This window comes from Anomalospiza imberbis, chromosome 2 (assembly GCF_031753505.1).
Source record: "Anomalospiza imberbis isolate Cuckoo-Finch-1a 21T00152 chromosome 2, ASM3175350v1, whole genome shotgun sequence".
Taxonomy (NCBI): domain Eukaryota; kingdom Metazoa; phylum Chordata; class Aves; order Passeriformes; family Viduidae; genus Anomalospiza; species Anomalospiza imberbis.
Genome location: NC_089682.1, coordinates 40081465 through 40104183, shown reverse-complemented (window position 1 = coordinate 40104183; position 22719 = coordinate 40081465). Strand labels below are relative to the sequence as shown.

Below are 22719 nucleotides of genomic sequence, written 5' to 3'. Positions count from 1 at the left end.
AAAGGAAAAAAAAAGTCATTTTATTTGCAGACATGACATTTGTCATGTTATAACCTCATCCAGAAACTAAGTACCTTGCAGCCCTTTGCTTACCCCCTGACCCCCACCACCAGTGGAATGGGGAGGAGAATCAGAAACAAAATTAAACCTGTGTATGGGTTGAAGTAAGAACAGTTTAATAATTGAAATAATAATAATGACAAAAAACCCAAAAAAATTGTAACAAGAAGGGAGACAACAAAGAGAGAGGAATACAATCAAAGACAGGTCATTGATGCATAATACATTTTCTTTTATTTTATGTGTAAAGTAGTGGAAAATTAATTAGAAATACCTGCATTTCTAGAACCCTGTGTTTGTATAGGGAGAAATTCTACTCACTGAATGCATATGATACAAGATACTACATTTTTTACATTTTTTTTGCTGTTCAGTAAATAGCTCTTTATGAATAAGCATGCTTTTTTTCTACTTCTGGGAAGTCCACCTAAGGTATGCAAGCAACAAAACTGTTCCCAAAAAGGTTACAAAAAGGAATGTAAGCTTTCCACTCCAGAGTAGAAGGGGAGTTGCATATGTAAAAGTGCAACTTCCATTTTGTCCTTTTGCATCTCCTTTCAGAGAACTCTGCTATAGGCTTGGGATAATTGAGAGCATACACAACCAATCAAAGAGGCAAGATCACAGTGGTTGAGATTTTTTCCATTGCAGACCTGCTGCTTTCACACGGACTTTTCTTGAGATACAGCAGGATACAAATGTGAGATTGTACATATTTGCAATCAAGATATATTCTAAGCACTTGATGTATCTAATTAAAACTTCCTGTGTGAAGTGGAATAACACAGTTCAAATTTCCTTTCAGCTAAAGGGACACTTCCATAAACACAAGGACTGAAGCCCAAATTGTCTATTCTGATTTCCTGCAATGAACCAGATATTATGCATCCTTCAATAATCTCCACACACAATTTCTATAATTAGAATTGTCTATCTTTTTTTTTTTCTTTTTTTTTTTTTTCTGACCTGATTAAGTGTCTCATGGAAGGACATTCAATCTCAGTTCTAGATAGTGGGGAATAATACACTTTTGGGTAATAGCTGACTGTTTGGGACTGGCATTTTAACAAATGGAGTAGAAGCATACCACAACAACTTTTCCTCAGCTCCTATGTGCAAAGATTTATAAATGAATACTAATATTTACATATTTTTTTAAATTTTTACATTCAGGTTTTCTAGATTATTCCCTGAACAAACTATTTGGCAAGTCTCCACTGAATCATTCCTAATTAGGAATGCAGAAGCTAAAGCCTGATGCAAAACTACTGTCTGACTTGAGATAAAAAAGTGCTCTCATCTTTACTTTTGTGTCTTCATAAGCATCTTGTGAGTGATCATGACACAAATGTGTGATTCTCAGGTCACACATAGCAAAAAATATCCCAACTCCTCTGTAATTTCCTCCTTCTGCAATGCTATGATTTGCCAGCTTAATTTTTTTTTTAAATATAAGAATTGATCACATGGACCACCTAAGGCATCATATATGTGAAATATTATTAGGTAGTACATAATTAAAAACTACATAACAAGATAATTAAAATGAAAATTATCTGACATAATAGGACATTTTTAATCTAAAAACATTTTTAATGTTTAATTTGTTTGTTTACAGTACAGTAGTACTGATAGTATGGTTTTGACAAAGACCTGAAATGATCAGAAGTATTAGCATATCTGAATGATCAGAAGTATTAGCATATCTGACAGCATCTTGATAGTGAAAGAAATCTCATTAAAATCTAGTAATTGGGATTGAAGCCAAGTTCAGTAAGAGGGAGGGTGTTAAAAAGCACAGGTACAGAGTAAATCTTGGCAAAGCTCTTGGTACAGGTCAACAATGGGCAGATGTACACACCAGGCATATAATAGTGCCCAACAAATTAAATTCAGGCTATTCACCAGATCCTTCAAATATACTGCCATATATTAGCAGTAGCTCCTTTTCTGAAAGTGCATTACACAGGACAGATTGTAATAGTAAACAATTGCCTGAATCTGTGCCTTGGCATCATGTAACAAATAATAACTCAGTGTATGGTAGTATTGTTCTCTTCCTCCAAACATGCTGCCTGAAAAGCCACTGAGCATGTAGCTGACATCTCATTTGTTTTCCTCTCACTTAACTTCCACATCTCAGCTCTCAGCTTCCAGCCTTGCATATGTAGTTAACCATATGTAGTGTTATTACCCAAAAATTAAAGCTCTTTTATTTCAAAAAGTTGCATAGAGTTTGGAGATAAAACAAAAACTATTTCTGAAACCAGAAATCAACCTAATTAAAGCAATCTTATGTCTTTCTTTTGACTTTTCTTTTTTAATACTGTGAGAAAAATGGAAATATATACTTTCTGTGTTTTGGAAGTTTTTAAAACCATCTTGATTCCATACATGCTGCAACCAAGTGTATCAAGTGATCTATACCGACTCTTGCTTTCTAAATAAGTAAATAAATAGCTTATTATGCATCAGATGTAAACAGTTTGACTTGTCATGCTGCACTTGGTGCCTTTATAATACATAGTACTGTCATTCACAACAGTAATACTAAAAACTCGGCTTTTATTGAAATATGTCTATAAATGCATAGCTGAAATAATAACAAGAGAAAAAGTTGATAAGACTGCCTGTTTAGAATGTAATTGTGGTTTTTATTCTCAGCAGACATATAGGACTAACTTCTTTAAAGTTCTCTGCTTCATTTTTAGATGGATAGTTAGTCATACGCCATGCCAGTTATGGGAATTTATTAAAGAAGCAGGACTGACCCTCTGATACTCTCCATGGAGGCAGGAGACTCTTCTGCAGCCAGGAATTGCCAGTGCTCAGGGTCACACTCTCTGTATTCCCATTACAGTGGGTGAACCTGCAATAGGAGGCTTGTTGCACTTCTGAAAATATGCCAGTAAAGCAATCCAAACAAATTCCAGAACACAGAGCATTGCTATTTGCTGTTTGTATCCCACATAATTTTTCAAGCGGTCAACAAACCTCTTATCTCCCTCAAGAGGTCACACACGTTGCCAACAAAGAATTACCTGTTACCTCCACCATAAAAGGTACTACAACCTCACCCTTTATACAAGAGTATGAGATCAGATTTCCCCAGTTCCTTTTTTTAAGTGTGTGTGATTTGTGCAGTGAAAAGGACTGCCTGTTCATTCAGCTTACAAGACTTCTGAGGAACTACGTTCTATCCATCACAAACTGGAAAAATGTCTTTTGGGAGAGGGTCAGTTTCTTCAAAAGAAAGGGGGATGAGTAGACTTAACTTGGCTATACTTAATAAGCAAATTTTTATTAGTGTGTTTTTTCTTAGCCTTTCTGTCTTCAAAATAAAGACTAGCATTTGAAAATTGTGCTAATTATCCCACTGGTATATTTAACATAGCTTCTCAAGTAAATACAACATTTTAGGGATTAGTTCTTTAAGGAATTTTAATGAAGAAGGACTTTCAGACACATAAAGTAACAAACTCAGCAAGAGTCTGGGAAAAATGAAGCACAATGGAATCTGAAAAGGACAGGAGCTGGCATGGCAAAGGAAGAGGTATTTATTAGCTGAGGAGTAGTTTTCTTAGAACCTGAGCAGAAGAATTTCAGGCCATTCTGATAAACTACAAGAACACTGGCAAAGCTGTTCCCTGTTTTCCCAGGATCTCAAGGACCCTACTTTGCAGCTCAGTATTGTCACAGATCTAAACCCACATTCCTGCTAAATTGTGTTTCACTAGCAGTGAAGTATCTGTTCAATGTTTTTTTCCCTCCTCCAACAAAACGCTGTTATCCACTAAGCAGATCACAGAGCTGGGTGAAATTAATTCCCTCTTCAAAATGCCAAAACTCATCTGTTCTTGAAAGCATCTACAGTCAATAAGAGCTGTTTGATTTTCTTCCATGCACATCTACTTTTTTGAGAATTCATATTTATAATGTAAAATCTAAGTAAAGGATTATCATGTGAATATAGACACCTGTCTTTTTTTTAAATTATTTGTTCCTCTCCTATCATTGCCTTTTGTATAGAACCCAGCAGAATGGATGATCCCAGAAATCCTCCAGTTTATTTAATTTTAATACTTTTTTTTTCCTGTTCACTTTCTCAAAAATTTTGGATAAATGTCAGTTATAAAATTAAACAACAATATATAAAACTTTTTATATACTTCTAAAAATCCCTTAAATTTCTGACTGAGAGCAAATGTGTATATTATGCATCTTCATTGTGCTTACTGAATAACATGGAAGGTAGAGGGGAAAAAAGTTTTCTGGGAAAAAAAAAATGTTCTTCCCCAAAATATATAGTTAAAGAAAATGCTTATCTGAGTTAAAGGGAAAAAGACCTCAAACAAATATGAAAAACCCAACCCTACATGTCAAAAAGCCCACAAGAGAAAAAAAAATTGCTTCATCAGTTGTCTATGGTGCATAGACAGAAACACTGATTCCCTGAGTTCAGGGAGAAAGCAGGATAAGGAGGGGGTGAAGCTGAAGCTAGTTTGAGGTGTTTGTGAGTGACACCTCTACAGAGCAGCTTTGGCTAGGAATCCTAATCCATCTTCCCTTTGCCCTTGCTGCTAATTTTCTTGGCCATCTGCAAGCCTGTTTAATTCACTAAAATCACAGAAAATTACTCATCCATAAAGAAACAAAAGTGTCTTGCTTTTTATTTTCTCCCTTCCGATTTTAGTGATTTAGATTTGTTCAGTCAAGGGGAGGAAGTAAGGCTGTGTAGCTAGAAGGAAAAAGAGAAATGATGATGAATTATGTGCTGGGAAGGGGCAAGAAATGTTGCTAGACTGTTCTCTGTAGGAACAAGATGTTAATCAGCTCATTGTCCTGTGGAGGGTAGGCTCAGGGTGGATAAAGTCATGTGAACTGAAGCTTAAGAGCCTGTCCTGGTTTAATGCCAGCCAGCAACTGAGTTCCACCCAGTTTCTCACTCATTCCATCACCTGCAGGATCCAAGAGAGAATTGGAAGGGTAAAAGCGAGAAAACTCCTGGGTTGAGATAAAGGCAGTTTAATGGGGAGAGCAAAAGCCACAGAAACAAGCAAAGCAAAACAAGAAATCAATTCACTGCTTCCCATGGGCAGGCGTGTGTTCAGCAATGCTAAATTGGCAAAAAAATAACCCAGACTAAAAACACATGCCTTAGCTAGGTAAGGAAAGCTGGGGAATGCATGGTCAGGATCATGTTCTGGGAAGACAAAAGCCTGGGAAAGAGGAGGAAGATCCTTCACTTGCAGCAGTGGTAAGGAAGCAGATCAGATCCCTTATAACATGTAACAAAGGAATTCTAAATAGAAACAAACAGACTCTTAGTTGAATAGCCCTAAGCATGAGACCATTGCATTGTGCATTAATACATATATTCTCCAATCTATTTTTTTTTTAAACCAGTTATTCATTTACCATGAACTACTAACTGTTCTTCAGTTTGAAAATGCAAGCCAGGACATTTTTACGAAAACCTTTTTAGACATGTAACAGACACAAGGATTTAAAGAACAACTTAAATATGTATTGCTGATACTCACGGCAGTTTGTAACTAAGTAAAGGACAGTTTATGCCCATTTCCTAAAATGCAGGTTTTTCCCCCCCCCAGCATTTTGGTGTGTTAAATGAATTTATCGTGAAGTACAGGATAAATGCCATTAGCATTCACTTTCAACAAAGAAATGAGTTCATTGTTGTCTACATTCATTTAATTTATCACTCCAAGCAGAGACTGCACCATACTGATTCCTAGTAGACACAGAGTGCTTTCTCCATACTAAGGAAGTGTTATGTCCTTAAGAAATGATGTGTGTCTGTTATTACAAAAAAAAAAAAACCAAAAAAACCAACAAAAAAAAAAAAAAAAAAACAACAACAAAAAAAACCAAAAAAAACTCCTTCTAGGGTGACAGAGTAACTGCTTGCTGTGAAGAACTTGACTTTGAGTACAGTCTTCTAACCCCTTTTAAGGGAATGGTGAAGGGTGAGTGTCCATAGGCTCTGAGAACTATCCTGAAATAGAAGCTAATTATCCCACAGACATAAAATAATTTAAGACCAGCATCTGGGATAATGATAAGAATTTACTACATTATGTGACAGCAACAATGCTTTGGAACAACATTTGTGAGTTCTGATATATTTGAACATTATACCCTAATTTTTAGGTCACATAGAATACCTGTTTTGCAGGGTTCTCAGAATAAGCAGTAGGAAAAAAAGAGTATTAGGTGCCCCTCTAATGAAATCAGTCAATATCACCATAGCTTTCTTAAAAATATAATTTTCACTGCTCATTTCTTTGTATGAACTCATTGACACACAGCCTGGGGCAGCTAAAGATGGAGAGGGGAGCTTTAGGATAGTTCAAATTATGCAGGTAAAACATTACTTTTGCTTTCTATGGGGTTAGTATTTTAATTTCATTTTTTTTAGTAGGCTAGCTTTTTATATAAATTGGCCATACAACTATACAAGAAAAATGAAAGATGCTTTTAGTACGTGGCAGAAAACAGCCAAGGTATGTATGCCCTTTTTTTCCTTTCCCGTTCAGCTGACCATGAAGGCATTGAGCAAATAACTTTTAAAATAAATGAATCAGGAAATCCAGAATCAGTTTGAAAAGTGTGACTCTTATTTTATCAAAGCCACAGGCTTTTTAGTTTACCCATGGTTAATTCTATTTAAATGAGGTGTTTAAATGTGTATATGTATGCAGAGAATGAGGGGATAACACCACCAGTAATAGTGTGTAACTGATTTCTAAGGTAGAGACCTTTGTATGTTTGTCTCAAATTTATAAAATGCACACCCTGAAAATTACAATATATTAGTGATTACATCTCTTCATTGTCTGTGAGTGTTGTATTAACAGTACACTCTATTTTCATTCACGGTCTCCTTGGAACCTTTCAGAGGTTGCTATAGGATCATTAAATATTAAAGTTTTCTTTCTATCCATGAATTAAAGACAGGCTATGCAAATTTTGTTTTTCAGATCCATCCCATAGTCAGATTATAATATATTTATGAAATGTAAGACTTATTTTTAGCTGGATTTTTCATGTTTACATATGATAGAGAAAAAAGTGCACTGATGTTAGAGGGTACTACACAAAACTTTAAATCCCAAGTCACAATTTTCCCACAACTTTTCCTTCTTGCCAAGCAGACTTGTCTCACATGTTTAGTTAGACTAGACTAGGAGTTCTTAAGTAGATTTTAATTTTATTTAATAATATTACATGGAATAATTTAAATTCAGTGAGTGTAATGGTGCAAAAAGGAAAGTGCTTTGTGTTCAAAACTTTATCATTGCCTCATGACTTAGGGGAGACCTCATTGCAGGTGAGGGTGTCTCATCAGGGACAGACTTCTCTCTGGTGCCCAGTGACAGGACCTGAGGCAACAGATTGAAGCTGTGTCAGGGGAGGTTTAGGTTGGATATCAGGGAAAGGTTCTTTATCCGGAGGGTGGCTGGGCACTGGGACAGGCTCCCCAGGCCAGTGGTCACAGCACCAAGCCTGACAGAGCTTAAAAAGTGATTGGGCAATGCTTTTGGGCACATGGTGGGACTCTTGAGGCTGTCCTGTGTGAGGCCAGGAGTTGCCCATTGATGTTCCTTGTGGGCCTTTCCAACTCAGGATACTCTGTAATTCTATGATTCCATGATAACTATGTTTTAATTCATATTACAGTCAATGTTTGGACTTCCCCACAGTTTTCTGTGAGATACAACACAAGGCTTAACAATTATGTATCTTCCTTTTAATATGAAATGGGAGTAAAAGAAGTTTGGAGATCTATTTTAGGGTCGCTATCTGCAGTCTGCTAAAAGTTTTATGTTTTACAGTATTTTGTTAATACAGAATGAGTGCTTTTCTTTATACAAACTATCCTAGCCAAGAGTTACTGTGCTTAGTTATCTTGAGGTAGTTGCTTCTTGTTGAAAACAAGAAGAATCATATCTGATGGTGTACTATACTTTGTATCTCTTAAAAGTAAATGCTTGACTTCTTTTAGGACCTAACAGGGCCAAGTGCAGGGTGCTACCCCTGGGTCAGGGCAGCCCCCAGTACCAATCCAGGCTGGGGATGGACAGACCCACAGCAGCCCTGGGGAGAAGGACCTGGGGGTGCTGGTGGGTGAGAGGCTGGACATGCCCTGGCCATTGGAAGCCCAGAACCCCCCGTGTGCTGGGCTGCACCCAGAGCCCCGTGGGCAGCAGGGCAGGGAGGGGATTCTGCCCCTCTGCCCCGCTCTGCTGAGACCCCACCTGCAGGGCTGCATCCAGCTCTGGGCTCCCAGCACAGGAAGGACAGGGACCTGCTGGAGCCAGGCCAGAGGAGGCACCAAGGTGATCAGAGGGATGGAGCAGCTCTGCTGTGAAAAATGGTTGAGAGAACTGGGATTGATCAGGCTGGAAAAGAGAAGGCTTCAGGGAGACCTCATTGCAGCCTTTACAACACCTGAAGGGAGCCAGGGAGGGACTTTTGACAAGAGCCTGGAGTGACAGGACAAGGGGGAATGGCTTCAATGTGGACAAAGAAAGCTTTAGATTGGATATTAGGCAGAAATTCTTCCCTGTGAGGGTGGTGAGGCCCTGCCACAGGTTGCCCAGAGAAGTTTTGGCTGCCCCATCCCTGCTCAAGGCCAGGTTGTATGGAGCTCTGAGCAATCTGGTCTAGTGGAAGGTGTCCCTGCCTATGGCAGGTTGGAATAAAATGATCTTTGAAATCCTTTTCAACCCAGGCCATTCTATGATTCTGTGCTTATCAAATTACACAGAAATTTTTTTAGTTAGCAGTTTTTACCTTGAGCAGACCAGGAAAAAAAATAAAACTGATCTACCACATACCTGTCCCTCTTCAGGAGTAAAATTGGAAACTTTACTTTTGATGTGTAGATGTCTCCATCTAAAATCTGGCTTTGTTTTGATTTTTCTTTTTAAATACATACCTTTTCTGTAAACTAAAAAGGAAGGAGTTAAATGGAAGCTGGAAGGAGCTTATATGAAAACAAGAGATGACTCTATTGCAGTGGAATTAATCAAACAGAGATAAGACAGACATATCTCATTTCAGATAGAAAGAATATCTTATCACAATGGTTTCAGTGACCTCACTTTTTAACTTTAAGAGGAAATGCCTCCAGTATGCAACCTTACACTGAGGAAAAAGAGCCAAAATAAGTAGAAAGAACAATATTATTGAGATTTCCAATGGATGTTTTTTAACAGAACCTTTTCTTATTTTACAGCCTCTGTGTCTTATAAAAACAAACCCCAAACACCAATTAGATTAATTTTAGACTGTTTTTATTGAAAAAAAAAAAAAAAAGTTCAATGAGCCTAAATGAATCAGGTGTGGCTACAAGTCTCAGTTCAGAAACCTGATCATACGAGAAATGGCAGCAACATCCCCAAATCATACACAGGAGTACAAACACAAAATTGTGGATGCTTGCATGAATAAAAATGGCACTACTACACTTTTAAGATGCAATATTAAAGGAAACAAGTTTTGACAAGAATAGAAAAATTGTAGGATATTTTATCTTGAAATTCTGTAGTAGTCTCAGCAAACCATATGGTCAAACCTCCCAAGCAGTAGAGTCATTCAGCTGAACTCTTCCTCTCGCTGGATCTCAAGAAAGAAAGGTAGAAAGAGACAGAAAAAAACAGGTCTGTTCTAGGAACAATAACATGTTGTCATGGCACTGAGATTTAATGTGGCAGTGAGATTTAGCTACTATTCATATTACAATTTTGGCTTCTATATAATTAGGGAAAAAATGGTGAAGGTACTGATCTACAAATAGACTCTTTGAACAGACTTTATAATGATACTTCCTGAGAAAACAGCAGAAAAAACAGAATGGTTTTATCAGCTGCTGTTGTAACTTAGGAGTAGAGATCTAATATTCTGATAAAATATTTGCTAAAATCTATATTCTTTTCTTGTCTTATTGAAAATATGAAAGAACAATGCATGGCCAATAGTTGAATTTCTCTACATGTATTTTGTGGATTTTTTTTTTTAGTGGATGACACTGAAACAGGTTCAGTCCTTCCTGACTTCTTCAAAGACTATATGAGATTCCTTTTCTGTGAAAGTAACAAAAGTAGTATTAGGAGTAATTTCTTTCCTCAGATGTCTGCTAAGTTACCTTTGTGTTCCAACTTTTCTCCTAGAATTGCCTTACTGCACCTGCTCATGTCAGTTTTTATCCATTACATTTTTATTTCCTGTCTCCTGGCTTTGCTTTCTTCACCAGTAATCACAAAACACAGCTTCTGACCCAGCCTAGCCATGCTGCTTGAGGAATCCTGTGTTAATTCCTATTTAATACCAGGTATCTTACTACTCAAAAGATTTGTACTTGCACTTTTTATTTGATCTGAAAGAAGAGTACTTAGCAATCCCAACTCCCTTTAAAAAGTCTTTGATCTATTTTCTAAATCTCCAGATCAAGGATGATCTTGATGAGGGAAGCTTCTATACATGGACAGAATAAAGATGTTTAGATAGGTACTTGTTAAGAACCTTCAAAAGCAACTGAACTCACACTGACTTGCAGCACTAATGAGTCTTCCACACAATTCCTTACAACACTGTGAAGCACCTCTATATGATTTTGATAAACTTGGCCTCGGAGAAACATTTTTTCTGCAAAATGACTTTGCTCTTAACGGTGAATAAAATTTGGTATTTTTAATGCATTAAAATTATATTGACCACATGGCACTTAGTATACAGTGGTATCAATCTGAGCACCTATAGCTGCAGTAGAAGATTCTTTAATACTGACAGGCAGAAATTACTAGAGATGATGAATGGATTTAAAAAAAAAGGTAACAGCTATACCAAAGCTGTTGCTGTCACTACTCTTTTGCTTAAATAGTTCAGGATGCAAGAGACCACCAAAATAAAGTTGAGATGCCAAACACACAGTAATGCCTCTCAAATAAAAGAAATAAAGTTACAGTTCTAATGATAAAATTTTCCCTTTAAACATTTGGAATTAAAAATAGAAATTTTCCTACTGTCACTGCCTGAAGTGCATATGACAGCAATCCCACTGTTCAGCTTAATGAGCCTGTCAGTCTAGAATATTAAGCAGTTTGATTTAACCATCTTAAATATGATGTAGATCTAAAACGTTAATGGTAAGCAAGACTTCTGAAAATGTAATAAGGGACACTTTTTCTGTATAAAAGAACCATCTATCATCTACTATTTGCCTAGATTATGAAAGGTGGTTATTAATTATTACAACTTTGATTTCTAGGGACTTAAAGAATTCAAATACTAAATTTCCAGTGTATTTTAAGATGTTTCAAGACATTCATATAAGATGCCAGGGGTTCTTCATATTTACTTGCTGTCACTCAGCACTCATTTCATTTTTTTGCTCATTTTGACACTTTTTTAAGGAGTATTTTCCTCAATTGTTTGGTCCACCACTGTGATTTCACTTGGCAGTCTTTGGATTAAGTCACTGCCTACAAATCCAGGATTTAGTGCTGCAGATGCTGTAGCCTTCCTGTGGTACTCTTGCATCTATAATGTTATTTCTGGTGGAAGAGACATCTCGGTGTGTATCAGACACCAGCTCCCTTCTTTTTGTTCTGTTAGTGTTATGGAATGCTTATATCAGTTTTCTAGATATTCCTTGTCTGAAACATGACTTAAGGAACTGTAAACTTTTCTGCAAATATGCTGATCACTGATGTGTTCTCGCCTCCACAAAATTTTAGAAATATAATCTTTTATATTTTCACGTTAAGTAGTTTAAGGGTAGACACTGCAAATTATTGATGGCTAAGATTTAAGCTCCTCCTTGACTCAGAAGTTGTTGTACATTTCATTTGGGCAATATGGTTTTATGTTGATTTGTAAATTAATAAATTCAAACTTCTACCAGAGCATATGTGGAATCACTGACCAACTTCCAGGTCATGTGTTAAGGAAATTTAGTGGAATCACAAAATCATAGAATGGTTTGGGTTGGAAGGGACACCTTCCACTAGACCAGGTTGCTCAGATCCCCATCCAACCTGGCCTTGAACAGGGATGGGGCATTTACAACTTCTCTGGGAAACCTGTTCCAGTGCCTCACCACTCTCACAGTAAAGAATTTCTTTCCTAATATCTAACCTAAACTTGTCCTTTTTCTGCTTGAAGCCATTCCCCCTTGTCCTATCACTACAGTTTCTGATGAAAGGGAAAAATGGATTTATGGAGGGGAAAAAAGACAAAAGTGGTACTCAGATTTCTAAGCCAGTACTACTGGTGATTACATAACCAGCTCTATCCTATGCCTGCAGAAGCACTAAAGAACAGTGGTGGTCAACAGTAAAAGAATATCGGATTTTTAGCCAATTTTCTTTGAAATAGAGGTCACTTGAAATGTTCTCTACAGTTCTCAGAGGAAAAATTTCTCAGGTGGTCTGCTGCATTATCTAAATTATTTGAGATCAGCTGCGCTACTTCTTCCAAAGGATACTGGAAAATACTTGCAGTGTTTTTTGTTACATGAGAATTCAAGTCCTGTAAGCACTTGTGGAAGTTTTTGAAGTAAATTCTGGGCAAATTTAGATGAGAATATCTCCTTCCTTCTATTCTTCAGGCTGGACTGTTGTTTCTTTTCAAACAGAAAAATAATAAATCCTGCACATTTCTTTATTATTTGATGCCACCTACATATCTATAAGCTTTATTACAAAATTCTGAATTTCATGTGTAGTGGTATTTACCCTTTTTTACTTAAAAATAATCTTGTGGCTTCCCTTATTGGCTCATATACTTTAAATCTTATATTTTAATAGATATACCATTTACAGATTAAAGAGCATGTTGTTTTGTTAGTTTTTGGGTTTTTTTCCCCCTTGGGAAATGATAAAAAGTAAATTTTTTACATAGCTTTTTGCCAGAACTGTGGAAGACACATTTCTTTTAGAATATCTTTTGGCATGTAATAGGGCAGTGGGATTTAATTACTATTTATATTATAGAAGTCCACAGATACACAGTCCTGGTAACAGGATCTCATGGTGGTAGATACTATTGAAACCCAATTCTTTCTTCATTCTCGAGATAAGAACCTTCTGGGCCATGGCAGTGCGAAATGCCCTATTCTTCTCTGGGTTGTCCTAGAATGCTGAGCTATTGCTGATTGTCTGGGTAAGATAAGCTTACAATGTGTTTCTCTTGTCTACAAGGAGCTGACTGTAAAATAATTTAAGTGGGAATCAAGTAATAACTTTTGGTCACCATCATCACGGGCAAGGTTTGAACTGGTGCCTGAGATTGAAATGTGCTAAATTCCACCATCAGCCCAGTATTGCAATCTGTAAAATGAATGGGAAAAAAGAAAGAAAAAACCTCTATTTTTTGTTGTGTGGGTAGTGTGCTTTAAATGTGAGAGAGTCTTCCTAGCTGTGGCAACAAGCAGCTTTGAGGTAATTGCTATTTTGTGTTTCAGTTCAGAGACAGGCATTCAAATGAATCATTGGCTTCTGCTTCAGTGTTCTGAGCTGGCCCCTTTGCATGTTCAGTTTTATTGGTTTTAAAGGGCCTGTGTACTGGCACAGCTGCTCCCAGTATACTGGGATGTGCAGCATAGAGGAAAACATTCCCATGTATTTTTCCTGGTAAAAGTTTGGTGATTTCATATACAATTTAGGCAATCAAATCCTATAATGGCTTTAGCTGCAATATATACAAAATATGATAGCTCCTTTAGTGAGTCTACAAGATACTTGGTGTTTACATTTGTCTGTATTCAACATTTTGATTAAATGCACACATTTTAAGGAGAAATCTTGCTCTGAGGCTTCAAGTTTTTTCTTGTTTCATGTTTCTTTTCCAGTTACTTTTGAAATTTATATGAGTCTTGACCACTCTTATAGTCTGCCATGCATGGGAGAGGTATTAGCCCTAATTCTGCTGCAGGAACTCTCTATGTTTCAGCTGTCTTTAATAGGATCACACTTCTAAAAAATAAGTCATATACTCATATAAAAATTTAGATAGAAAACTAAATTACATCAGCAGGGAAAAAATAATACAACTGAAACATCAATTCTAATTTAAAAGCATTTCTTGAGACAGTGTAAAATGTAATTCTATTGCTGGAGTGAGGCAAAGCTGTTGTGGGACAAAACTAATATAGAAGTCTGACAAATATTGTTAATAATCCACTGATATGTATAACTGATGAGAACAGTGTTGACAGCACCATATTGCAAAAAAAGAATCATAACCTGCTGGGAACATTACAAATCCACTGGTAGACACAAGCACAACCCTCTAATGTTGTTAGGGGTGCCACCACAATGATGGGCCAGATCCTTGGGAGCTGACATCTTCATAAATCAGAAACTCTCTGGTACCACAACTGGTCCTTGCTTTGCCTAATATATGATTACAGGTGAGGACTGTAATAAAGCAGAAATTATGCTAAGCTCAACCTATCTGCGCCAATGGCACTTTGGAGGCCAGAGGTAACAAAGGGAGCACACTAAGTCTGTCTTCTACAGAACAATCACTATGAAATCCAGCTAAATTCAAAAGCCATTTAAGACTGAACAACAATACTGGATGTGTCTATTAGAATTTCCAAGTAAATTGACTTGTTAATGACATAATAAATCTTGTTTCCTACATTATTAAATTAAACAGTGCCTATTATAAGAATATTTGCCCATCTACAAATGGGTATCTACATAATAGACATTTACACACGGATCTACTTTTATGAATTTTGGCCCTGCTAACATATCATATAATAAAATCACAGAATTTTTAAGGTTGGAAAAGACCTCTAAGATATCAAGCCCAACTGTTAACTTATGTACATATTATAGTTACATATTTCCATTTTAAAAGCTGTAATTAAAGTGTAAATATTGTTGGCTAATCTAGTTGGCTGTCAATAAGCACTTGTTATGGAAAGTGTGACATATGTCATTTAATAAGAGAGCATAACATGCTATTTCTAATATAATTATGTAGTAATATGGAACTCAGTTTAAGACTTATTTGTGTATTGTTGGGTACAGTTAGAAATGTGTTGAAGTACAGCCTGATTTTCTGATACTTGGAAGTCAGGGTGCAGTAACCACATTTAATTTCACATGAATCCATCTCATTGCACTATGAAAAAATACATTTTTCTAATGAGAATTTCACTTTTGCATCTCTCCTGAAGACAGGGTAAGATTTTATCACCTTACAGTTATTAATTTTAAACACTCATTCTTTTTTGGAATGACACAATGACCACCTTATACCCCCTGGAAAGCCAAACTGTCTTTGGAAATTAAGTTTATCTTGTCACTTAAGAAATGGTTTTGGTTTTTTGCATCAATTAGGGCAGAGTGCATTTTTGTTATTTTTTAATTAAAATGAATGTCCAGATAAAGGACACACTATCAAAAGAATAAACTAAATTGCTCTTGGAGTCTTATTTTATTTCTAGTAGATAGAATATATCTTTGATGTTCTTATTTACATAGATTAGCTCTTTATTCCATAATTGGTGTCTTCATCTTATTAAGTAATCGACTTTTACTTCATTAGACAAAGAAATGCATAACTTGAACAGAGTTCTGGATATAAGAGAGGGAATAGAAGTTCCTGATGCAGCAGACGGGCACACTGACAGCTCTTACAAACAGGAGATGTTTTAAGACATACCAGTATGAAAATATTAGTGTGTTAGAGGAAGCTTCTGACTGGGAGAGGGGGAAGGGCAATGGGGAAGGCCAGCTAGATGTAGGCAGGGGAAGGACTGGAAGGGATGCAGTGCAACCAGCTGCAAATAATGAATTCATGCTGCAGTCTAGTGTGGAGACAGCCATAAGCCTGATGTGCAACTTACTGCACTTGGCAGAAAGGCCAATTTCCAAATTCTAAAAGGCCATTCTAAATACTGCAATTCCAAAGGAAAGTGTTTCCAATCAAAAGAGGGCAAGGAATGCACTTCTACTCCCGTAATGTTCACTGTTCAGTCTGCATAGGAGTCTCTCAGCAAAGACTCCTTTTATTGGAACAGGCTTAAATTTGAGGAAATCAAGCAGTTCTTCATTTATAGCTTGTATGTGCAGTTTTATGTAATTTATGTAACAGAAGTGAGTGCTACGGAACACTTGAGCACATGATTCTCTACTAAGAAACACTGGTGTTTGGTGTAAAACAAAGTACACTTGCATGATTGAAGCTTTGTCAGTATTGCCAGTCACAGAATCATGGAACCATGGAAAAATGTAGTTTTGAGACCCCTGGAGATCCCTAGTCCAACTCAAAGCAGGTTCACCTTCAATGTCTAGGACATTGTCCAATTAAACTCTGAGTATCTCCAGGGACAGTGATTCCACAGTCCCCGCAGGCACCTGTTTGTAAATCCTGTTTCCTGACACCTGACTAGAAACTTCCCTCATTGCAGCTAAGTATTTATGCTTATTACCTGCTCTGAATCTCAATCTAAAATAATCTCAATCTGAATCTCAATCTAAAATAAATTGCACTTATTTTAGGTGAGGCTGTTTTAATGATTATCAAGAAACTGTACCATCTTTCTTTTACCAGTTTTTGCACATTTAATGAGCTGTGGATGTGTGGAAACCCTAAATTGAGTATAAGATGTATATGAAAAACTTGCAACAATTAAATTTGTCAAATATTTATCTTACCAATGCTGTAGATCATTCTTATAATTGTGGCAAGCACTGTAGCTGTACTAGTAACTAAAAATAGTGGAGACATACTAACTCAGTCTAGCAAAGTAAGGATATTTCAAAATAGGGTTCTTAGTGTTACTTGATTGGTATTTCCAGAGAAAAACTCTGAAGTCAGATGCCATAGCTCAGGAATTTTTAATGTTGTAGCAGAAGGCGACACTATGCTGCAAGAGACACCTGTGAGACAGAGAAAAAAGCAAATGTTTCTGGCACCTTTTTTTTTTTTTTTTTTTTTTTTTTTAATCCGCGAGGGTGGTTTTAGAAAAGCAGATTAGCCAGAGTTATCAGAGTTATGGTATCCAGGGACAGCAGGAAAACTACTCTTCAGGGGGCTTTGTGAGATGCATCTAGCCACAGTACTTAAACTGTTTCTACCAACATGTCTTCTTTTCCTGGACCCAGCTCCTGATTTACCTCTCATGACCAATATTCCTGTGGAAGACCTTATTGATTGGAGCAGGAATAATCATCATGCTTCAGCATTTATAAGGATTAAAATCTATAAATTCTGTTCTCTCATCATGTATTCAATAGTCAGATGGCATCAGAAGCCAGTGACCTGGAACAGAAAAGCACAGAGGAAGACAAAAGTCTGTTCTCTGGGAAGGTCCATGCTCACTCTGTCATTTTTCTTTTTTTGTCTTTTTGTGTTTCTGATGCTGCCTAACATTACATGCTCTGAATTAGTCTCTGGATCTGCCTTTTGCTCTACTCCAGAGTTTAAAAGGACTAGCCTCTTAACTTAGTTGCCTTAAATTTAAATTAGGTATCATGTGTACATTTTTTGATATTAAAGATCTCTATTCACTTTCTGTAATTGCCTGGGTGAATAGCTCTGGTATCCAAAAGAAATTCTATATGACTCATCTCAACTTAAACCTTTCTTCTTTGAGATGATAGCAAGAGGCTTTATGGCAACCAGAAAACAGAGTATTTTATATACACATGTAACACCAGAAATGGTAATTTTGGTTTAGAAGAAAAATACTGTGAATGGTAGAAAAGAGAGGGCTATGCTTAGAACATTGGTTCTTTTAACACTGGATCCAATCTTTCATACTAAATATATATTTTAATGCAGATTTATATGTCTAGGAATCGATGATATGAAATATCAGACTGGGAAAGCAATGAAATTTTTACTTGTAACACTGACAAATCTGATCTCACTGCTGCTTTACCAAATTAGTCCTGCCTGACTTGATGACCAACCTGAGCATGAATTAGTGCAATCTTACTGTGCCATTTCCCTGTTCTAAAGTCCCCCCTCAACAACACCCTTTGAACTGAAGCTTTATGTGCACTGCTCCTGACAAGTCTTTTCCTCATCCTGCTCACACAAGTATTTAATCAGGTGGCATATTGCTCATGGCCAAACAAATAGTTGGCACATTCAGTTCCTCTGTACAGACTTTGCTATTCAAGCAGAGAACATCTGTCCTGTTGGCCGTGTTCACTGAAGGTTATTGAAAGACCAGAGAGACAAGCATATGTTTTTTTATTCCAGTATTTGGACCATTCCAGCTTAGAATGGAAGCACACACTGTTCCTAGCAAACCTGGCTCACAGGCCAGTGACTCTGACCTGTGACTTGTCCTGTGCTTGTAAACCACAACACATTTGTACCTCTGTTGTACTGGTCCTGCAGGTCTTTGGATGACCTTTTATTTTATTTTGGGGAGTTGCTAAATCTTCTCAAAGGAAAAAAAAGAAATCAATGATACACACATGAGCAAAAACTGTGCACAAAAAAGCTTGGTTAAATTTGGCTGAAACTTTTATAAGTTTTGGAAAGTTTTTAATAGTTGAAAAGTGGTGTTCTCTGGAAGTGAATGAATAAAATAGCAGCTATAATAGATAATCCATTGATTTCACTGGGAACCTTTGTATAAGTCATTATACTCTTCTACGGGTACCTCTGTACCTAGGGGTTTGAAGACTGTATATATCTACAAAGTGTTCTGATCTACATCAGGTATTATTAAATTTATCTTAAATTTATTTGAGAAGCAGGAAAAGAACTGTACACTGTTAAGCTATTTACAATTTAAAGTGTTGCTTTAAACAAGTCAGCACTTTCACTAACACCACTGTATTTCAAATGACCACTAAAAAGAGAAATATTCTTCACTATTTCACATATTTTATACAGACTGGCATCGGGTAGTTATGGTCCTTTTGTTTGGCCAATTCACAAACACAATGACAAAGAACAACTTTTTGATCGCTCTTGCCTAATTATCCTTACTTACAGCTTTCTTCATGAACCAATCTTCAGGTGTAGTAATATATTGACCAGCATGGGAGGGAGTGGATTCTGCCCCTCTCCTCTGCTTTGGTGAGACCCCACCTGCAGGGCTGCATCCAGCTCTGGGCTCCCAGCACAGGAAGGACAGGGACCTGCTGGAGCCAGGCCACAGGAGGCACCAAGGTGATCAGAGGGATGGACCAGGCAGTTTAAAGGAAAGGCTGAGAGAACTGGGATTGTTCTGCCTGAGAAAGAGAAGGCTCTGGGGTGACCTAATTGGGGCCTCCCTGTACCTGAAGGGAACCCACAAGAAAGATGGAGAGGGACTTTTGACAAGAGTGACAGGACAAGGGGGAAGGGCTTCAAACTGAGAGAGAGTTGGTTTATATTAGACATTAGGAAAAAAATGCTCTATAGTGAGGGTGGTGAGGCCCTGGCACAGGTTGTCCAGAGAAGCTGTGGCTGCCCCATCCCTGGAAGTGTTCAGGGCCAGGTTGGATGGGGCTCTGAGCAATCTGGTCGACTGGAAGGTGTTCCTGCCCATGGCAGGGGGTTCAGAACTAGATGACCTTTAAAGTCCCTTCCAACCCAAACCATTCTGTGATTCTATAGTACTTCTCTGCAGGGCATATTGTGATTATAAGAGGGCACCATTCCTGATTTACATCAGGATGCTTTGGAGTTTTTATCTGGCTTTGTATGAAGTAGCTGTAATCATCTTAGACACTTGAAAAACCTTGACACTGCAACGTTTGGCAACGGTAAAATAGCTATCACTGACTGCACACAAGAATTAAGGAAGAATTAACTTGCGGACCATTTATGGGAGTATGTGTGAGCAGCGTACATTATGAACAGTTACGGTTCGGATCCTTTACGTGAAGAAATTATTAAATGAATAAATCTCTAGTATATGCAAAAGGGAAAAAAAGAAAACCAAACAAAAAAACAAAAAGGAAGAAAGCAAGGCGAGATAAAACCTTTGGGACCCCAAAGCCACGGCGACAAAAGGCAGCGCCGGGCGCGGGGGGCGGCCGCTGCCCGCAGCCCGACAGTAGGGGGCGCTCGGGCTTCACCGTGAGGCGCCGCCGCCGGCCCGCGACGGGCGGGACAGCGGGGACGCCCTGGCTGTGTGTGACCCCCGAGCGGGGCATCTGTGTCCCCATCGCGGCGTGTGTGTGACCCCTTAACGGGGTTTGTGTGTCCCCGTAACGGGGTTTGTGTGACCACTGAACGGGGCGTCTGTGACCCCTGGCGTGTGTGCGACCCCTTAATAGGGTGTCTGTTCCTCCTTAACGGGGTGCCTGTGTCCCTTTAATGGGGTGCCTGTGACCCTTTAATGGGGTGTCTGTGTCCCTCTAACGGAGTGTCTGAGCCCCCTCGGGGTGTCTGTGACCCCTCATTGGATGTCTGTACCCCTCCGGGGTGACTGCGCGTCCTCAGCGGGGAGTCCGTGCCCCCTCAGGGGTGTGTGTGACGCCTCAGTGGTGTCTGTGACCTCTCAGTGGGTGTCTGTGACCCCTTTAGGGGCGTCTGTGCCCCCATCACCGGCTGGCTGTGCCCCCTCCCAAGGCGTGTGTCCCCATCACGGGGTGCCTCAGCTCCCATCGCGGGGTGCCAGTGTTCCCCCCTCACTGGGTATCTTTGTCCCTCTCACGGGCTGTCTCAGCCCACCGACGGGATAACTGTGCCCGCTTCCCTCTCGGGGTCTGCCCCGCTCCGGCACCACGAGCCGCTTACAACCCGCTTTCCTCCGCGTGGCTCCTTCCCGCGCGTCCCTCCCTCTCTTTGCTGCGGTGCTTCGGGGTTTGTTCCGAGCGTCTGTGGGAGAGGGGCTGTTCTCCCGGGTCCTGGGGGGCGAGGCGGCTCGTTCTCCCGTCTCTGTCACTGCCGCCTCCGGGGACACGGAAACTTTCCCGCTGGCGGGAGCTGCGCTGCATCCGAGGGGCCCAAGGGAGGCTGGAGGCTCCTGGGTTTCGGCAGAGCCCGCCGGCTCTGTGGGACACGTGAGGTCTTTTGTTTTGTGTTTTATTTTATTTGCCACATTCCCTTCCTTTTCCACAGAGCTGGCCATCAGAGAAATCCCTGGGGAATATCCTTTCAAGGGTCTCACTCCCGAGCGCCTGCGTGCGCGCGCGAGAGGGAAAATGAATAATTAGAGAACAGTTCCATGAAATCACTTACCGAAAAATTAGCTGCCCATTAAAGAGGAAGCGGTGAGGAGCAAACATGTAAATCCTACCTACACCCAACTGTAGAGGGAAGGCAGCGATCCCGATTTCCAGCCCTGCGGCTGCCTGCTGGCATCGCCGTCCCCATCTCCCTACCCCGGGAGGAGAGAGAGAGGGACGCGTGGGTGTGGAGCGCAGTGGTTTAGTCCACACCCCGCAGCCTCCCTTCCCCAGGCAGCCTCGGGAGCCGCGCTCATTCTCCTCCCTCTCCCTGCCAGCCGGTGTGTCCGCGGCGGCGGGAGGCGGAGGCGGCGGGAGAGGAGGGGAGAGAGGAGCGGAGCGAGGAGAGGAGCGGCGGGCTCCGGGGCCGCCCGGGAGAGCCGCGGCGGCGGGAGAGCCCCGAACTCCGCGCAGCCCCCGCCGGCGCTCGGCAGCAGCCGCGGCACCGCGCCGGGGTCCTGCCTCCAACAGTTCCCGCTCCGCTGCCAGTGAGAAGGGACGTTTAGGGGACACGGCTTTAATTTTTATTCTTCTTCTTTTTTTTTTTTTTTTTTTTTTTTTTTCATTATCTTTTTTTCTTTTGAGGGGATGCTGAGAAAGCAAGCCGTTCCCCTCCCGTATAGCACATTGCCTGGGCGTTCCTATTATGGAAGTTAAATGAGAAACTCTGCAGCTTGAACTGATTTGGGGAGAGAAAAGGAGAGAGAAAGGGGGTAGGGGGAGGGCGAGAGCGAGAGGAAGGCAAAATAGCCGAACCAAACCAATGGTTTTCCTGCAAAGTGCCGGGAAGTTTGTGGAGCACTTTCTAGGAATCAAGTCCTTTCTCACAGTCTCTCCTTGTCTTCCGAAGAAAGAGCTTCCATTTGGATTGCCATGGATCCTAAAGAGAGTCTTAGACACACTTGAGTAATTCCCCTGCTTGGGCTGGATTGGTGGGAATTTAGGAAGGAGCGTGTGTGCAAAGCAGAAGCCTTCGGAGCTCACTCGCTGCTTCTCTATCTGTATGGATCTAAAAGTGTCACATTCAAGATCTTTGCATCTCCAGCTTTTGAACTGAAGATTTCCCTTTCCACTTTAAGTAGCTGCTAGGAAACTGAAAACTTTTTGACCTACCTCTTACTGGCTTTGGATACTTTTTTCTTTTTTTGTCTTTTTTTTTTTCTTCCCCCCCCCCTTTTTTTTTTTTTTAATCTCTGTGGAATTGGTCTCGCAAGCGATCGGGATTGTTTTTAATATGTCAAAATGGGTCTGCTGACGCCACTCCTGCTCTTCGGATTTGCATTTTCTCAAGTCTATGGTAAGTTCGCTTATTTTAGATATGTCATTTCTGTGCAGAAATCCTCTTCATCTGAATTTGATTTGGGACAGCACATGGATGGCATTATAAGCTTTAACGTTACAGAGCCCTAAGTTTGTTTCTGGTACAAAAATGATATTTGGAGAGGGAGGGATGGGAAGAGGGAGAATATATGTTTCCAATAAGCAGCCCTTC

The 22719-nt window shown here is 39.5% G+C and overlaps 1 protein-coding gene across 21 annotated transcripts in view; it reads left to right on the top strand.

The window, feature by feature from the left end:
- ROBO2 (roundabout guidance receptor 2) overlaps positions 1-22719 on the top strand; it is a 1029216-nt gene that overhangs the window by 565947 nt on the left and 440550 nt on the right. Inside the window, exon 1 of one of the 21 annotated variants that reach the window (XM_068180597.1) lies at positions 21791-22524. The exons of the other annotated variants lie outside the window; for them this stretch is intronic. Coding sequence (XP_068036698.1) covers positions 22470-22524 — 55 coding nt within the window. The 5' untranslated portion in view covers positions 21791-22469. Of the gene's footprint in view, positions 1-21790; positions 22525-22719 lie in introns of those variants that run through there. 21 annotated transcript variants of the gene reach the window in all.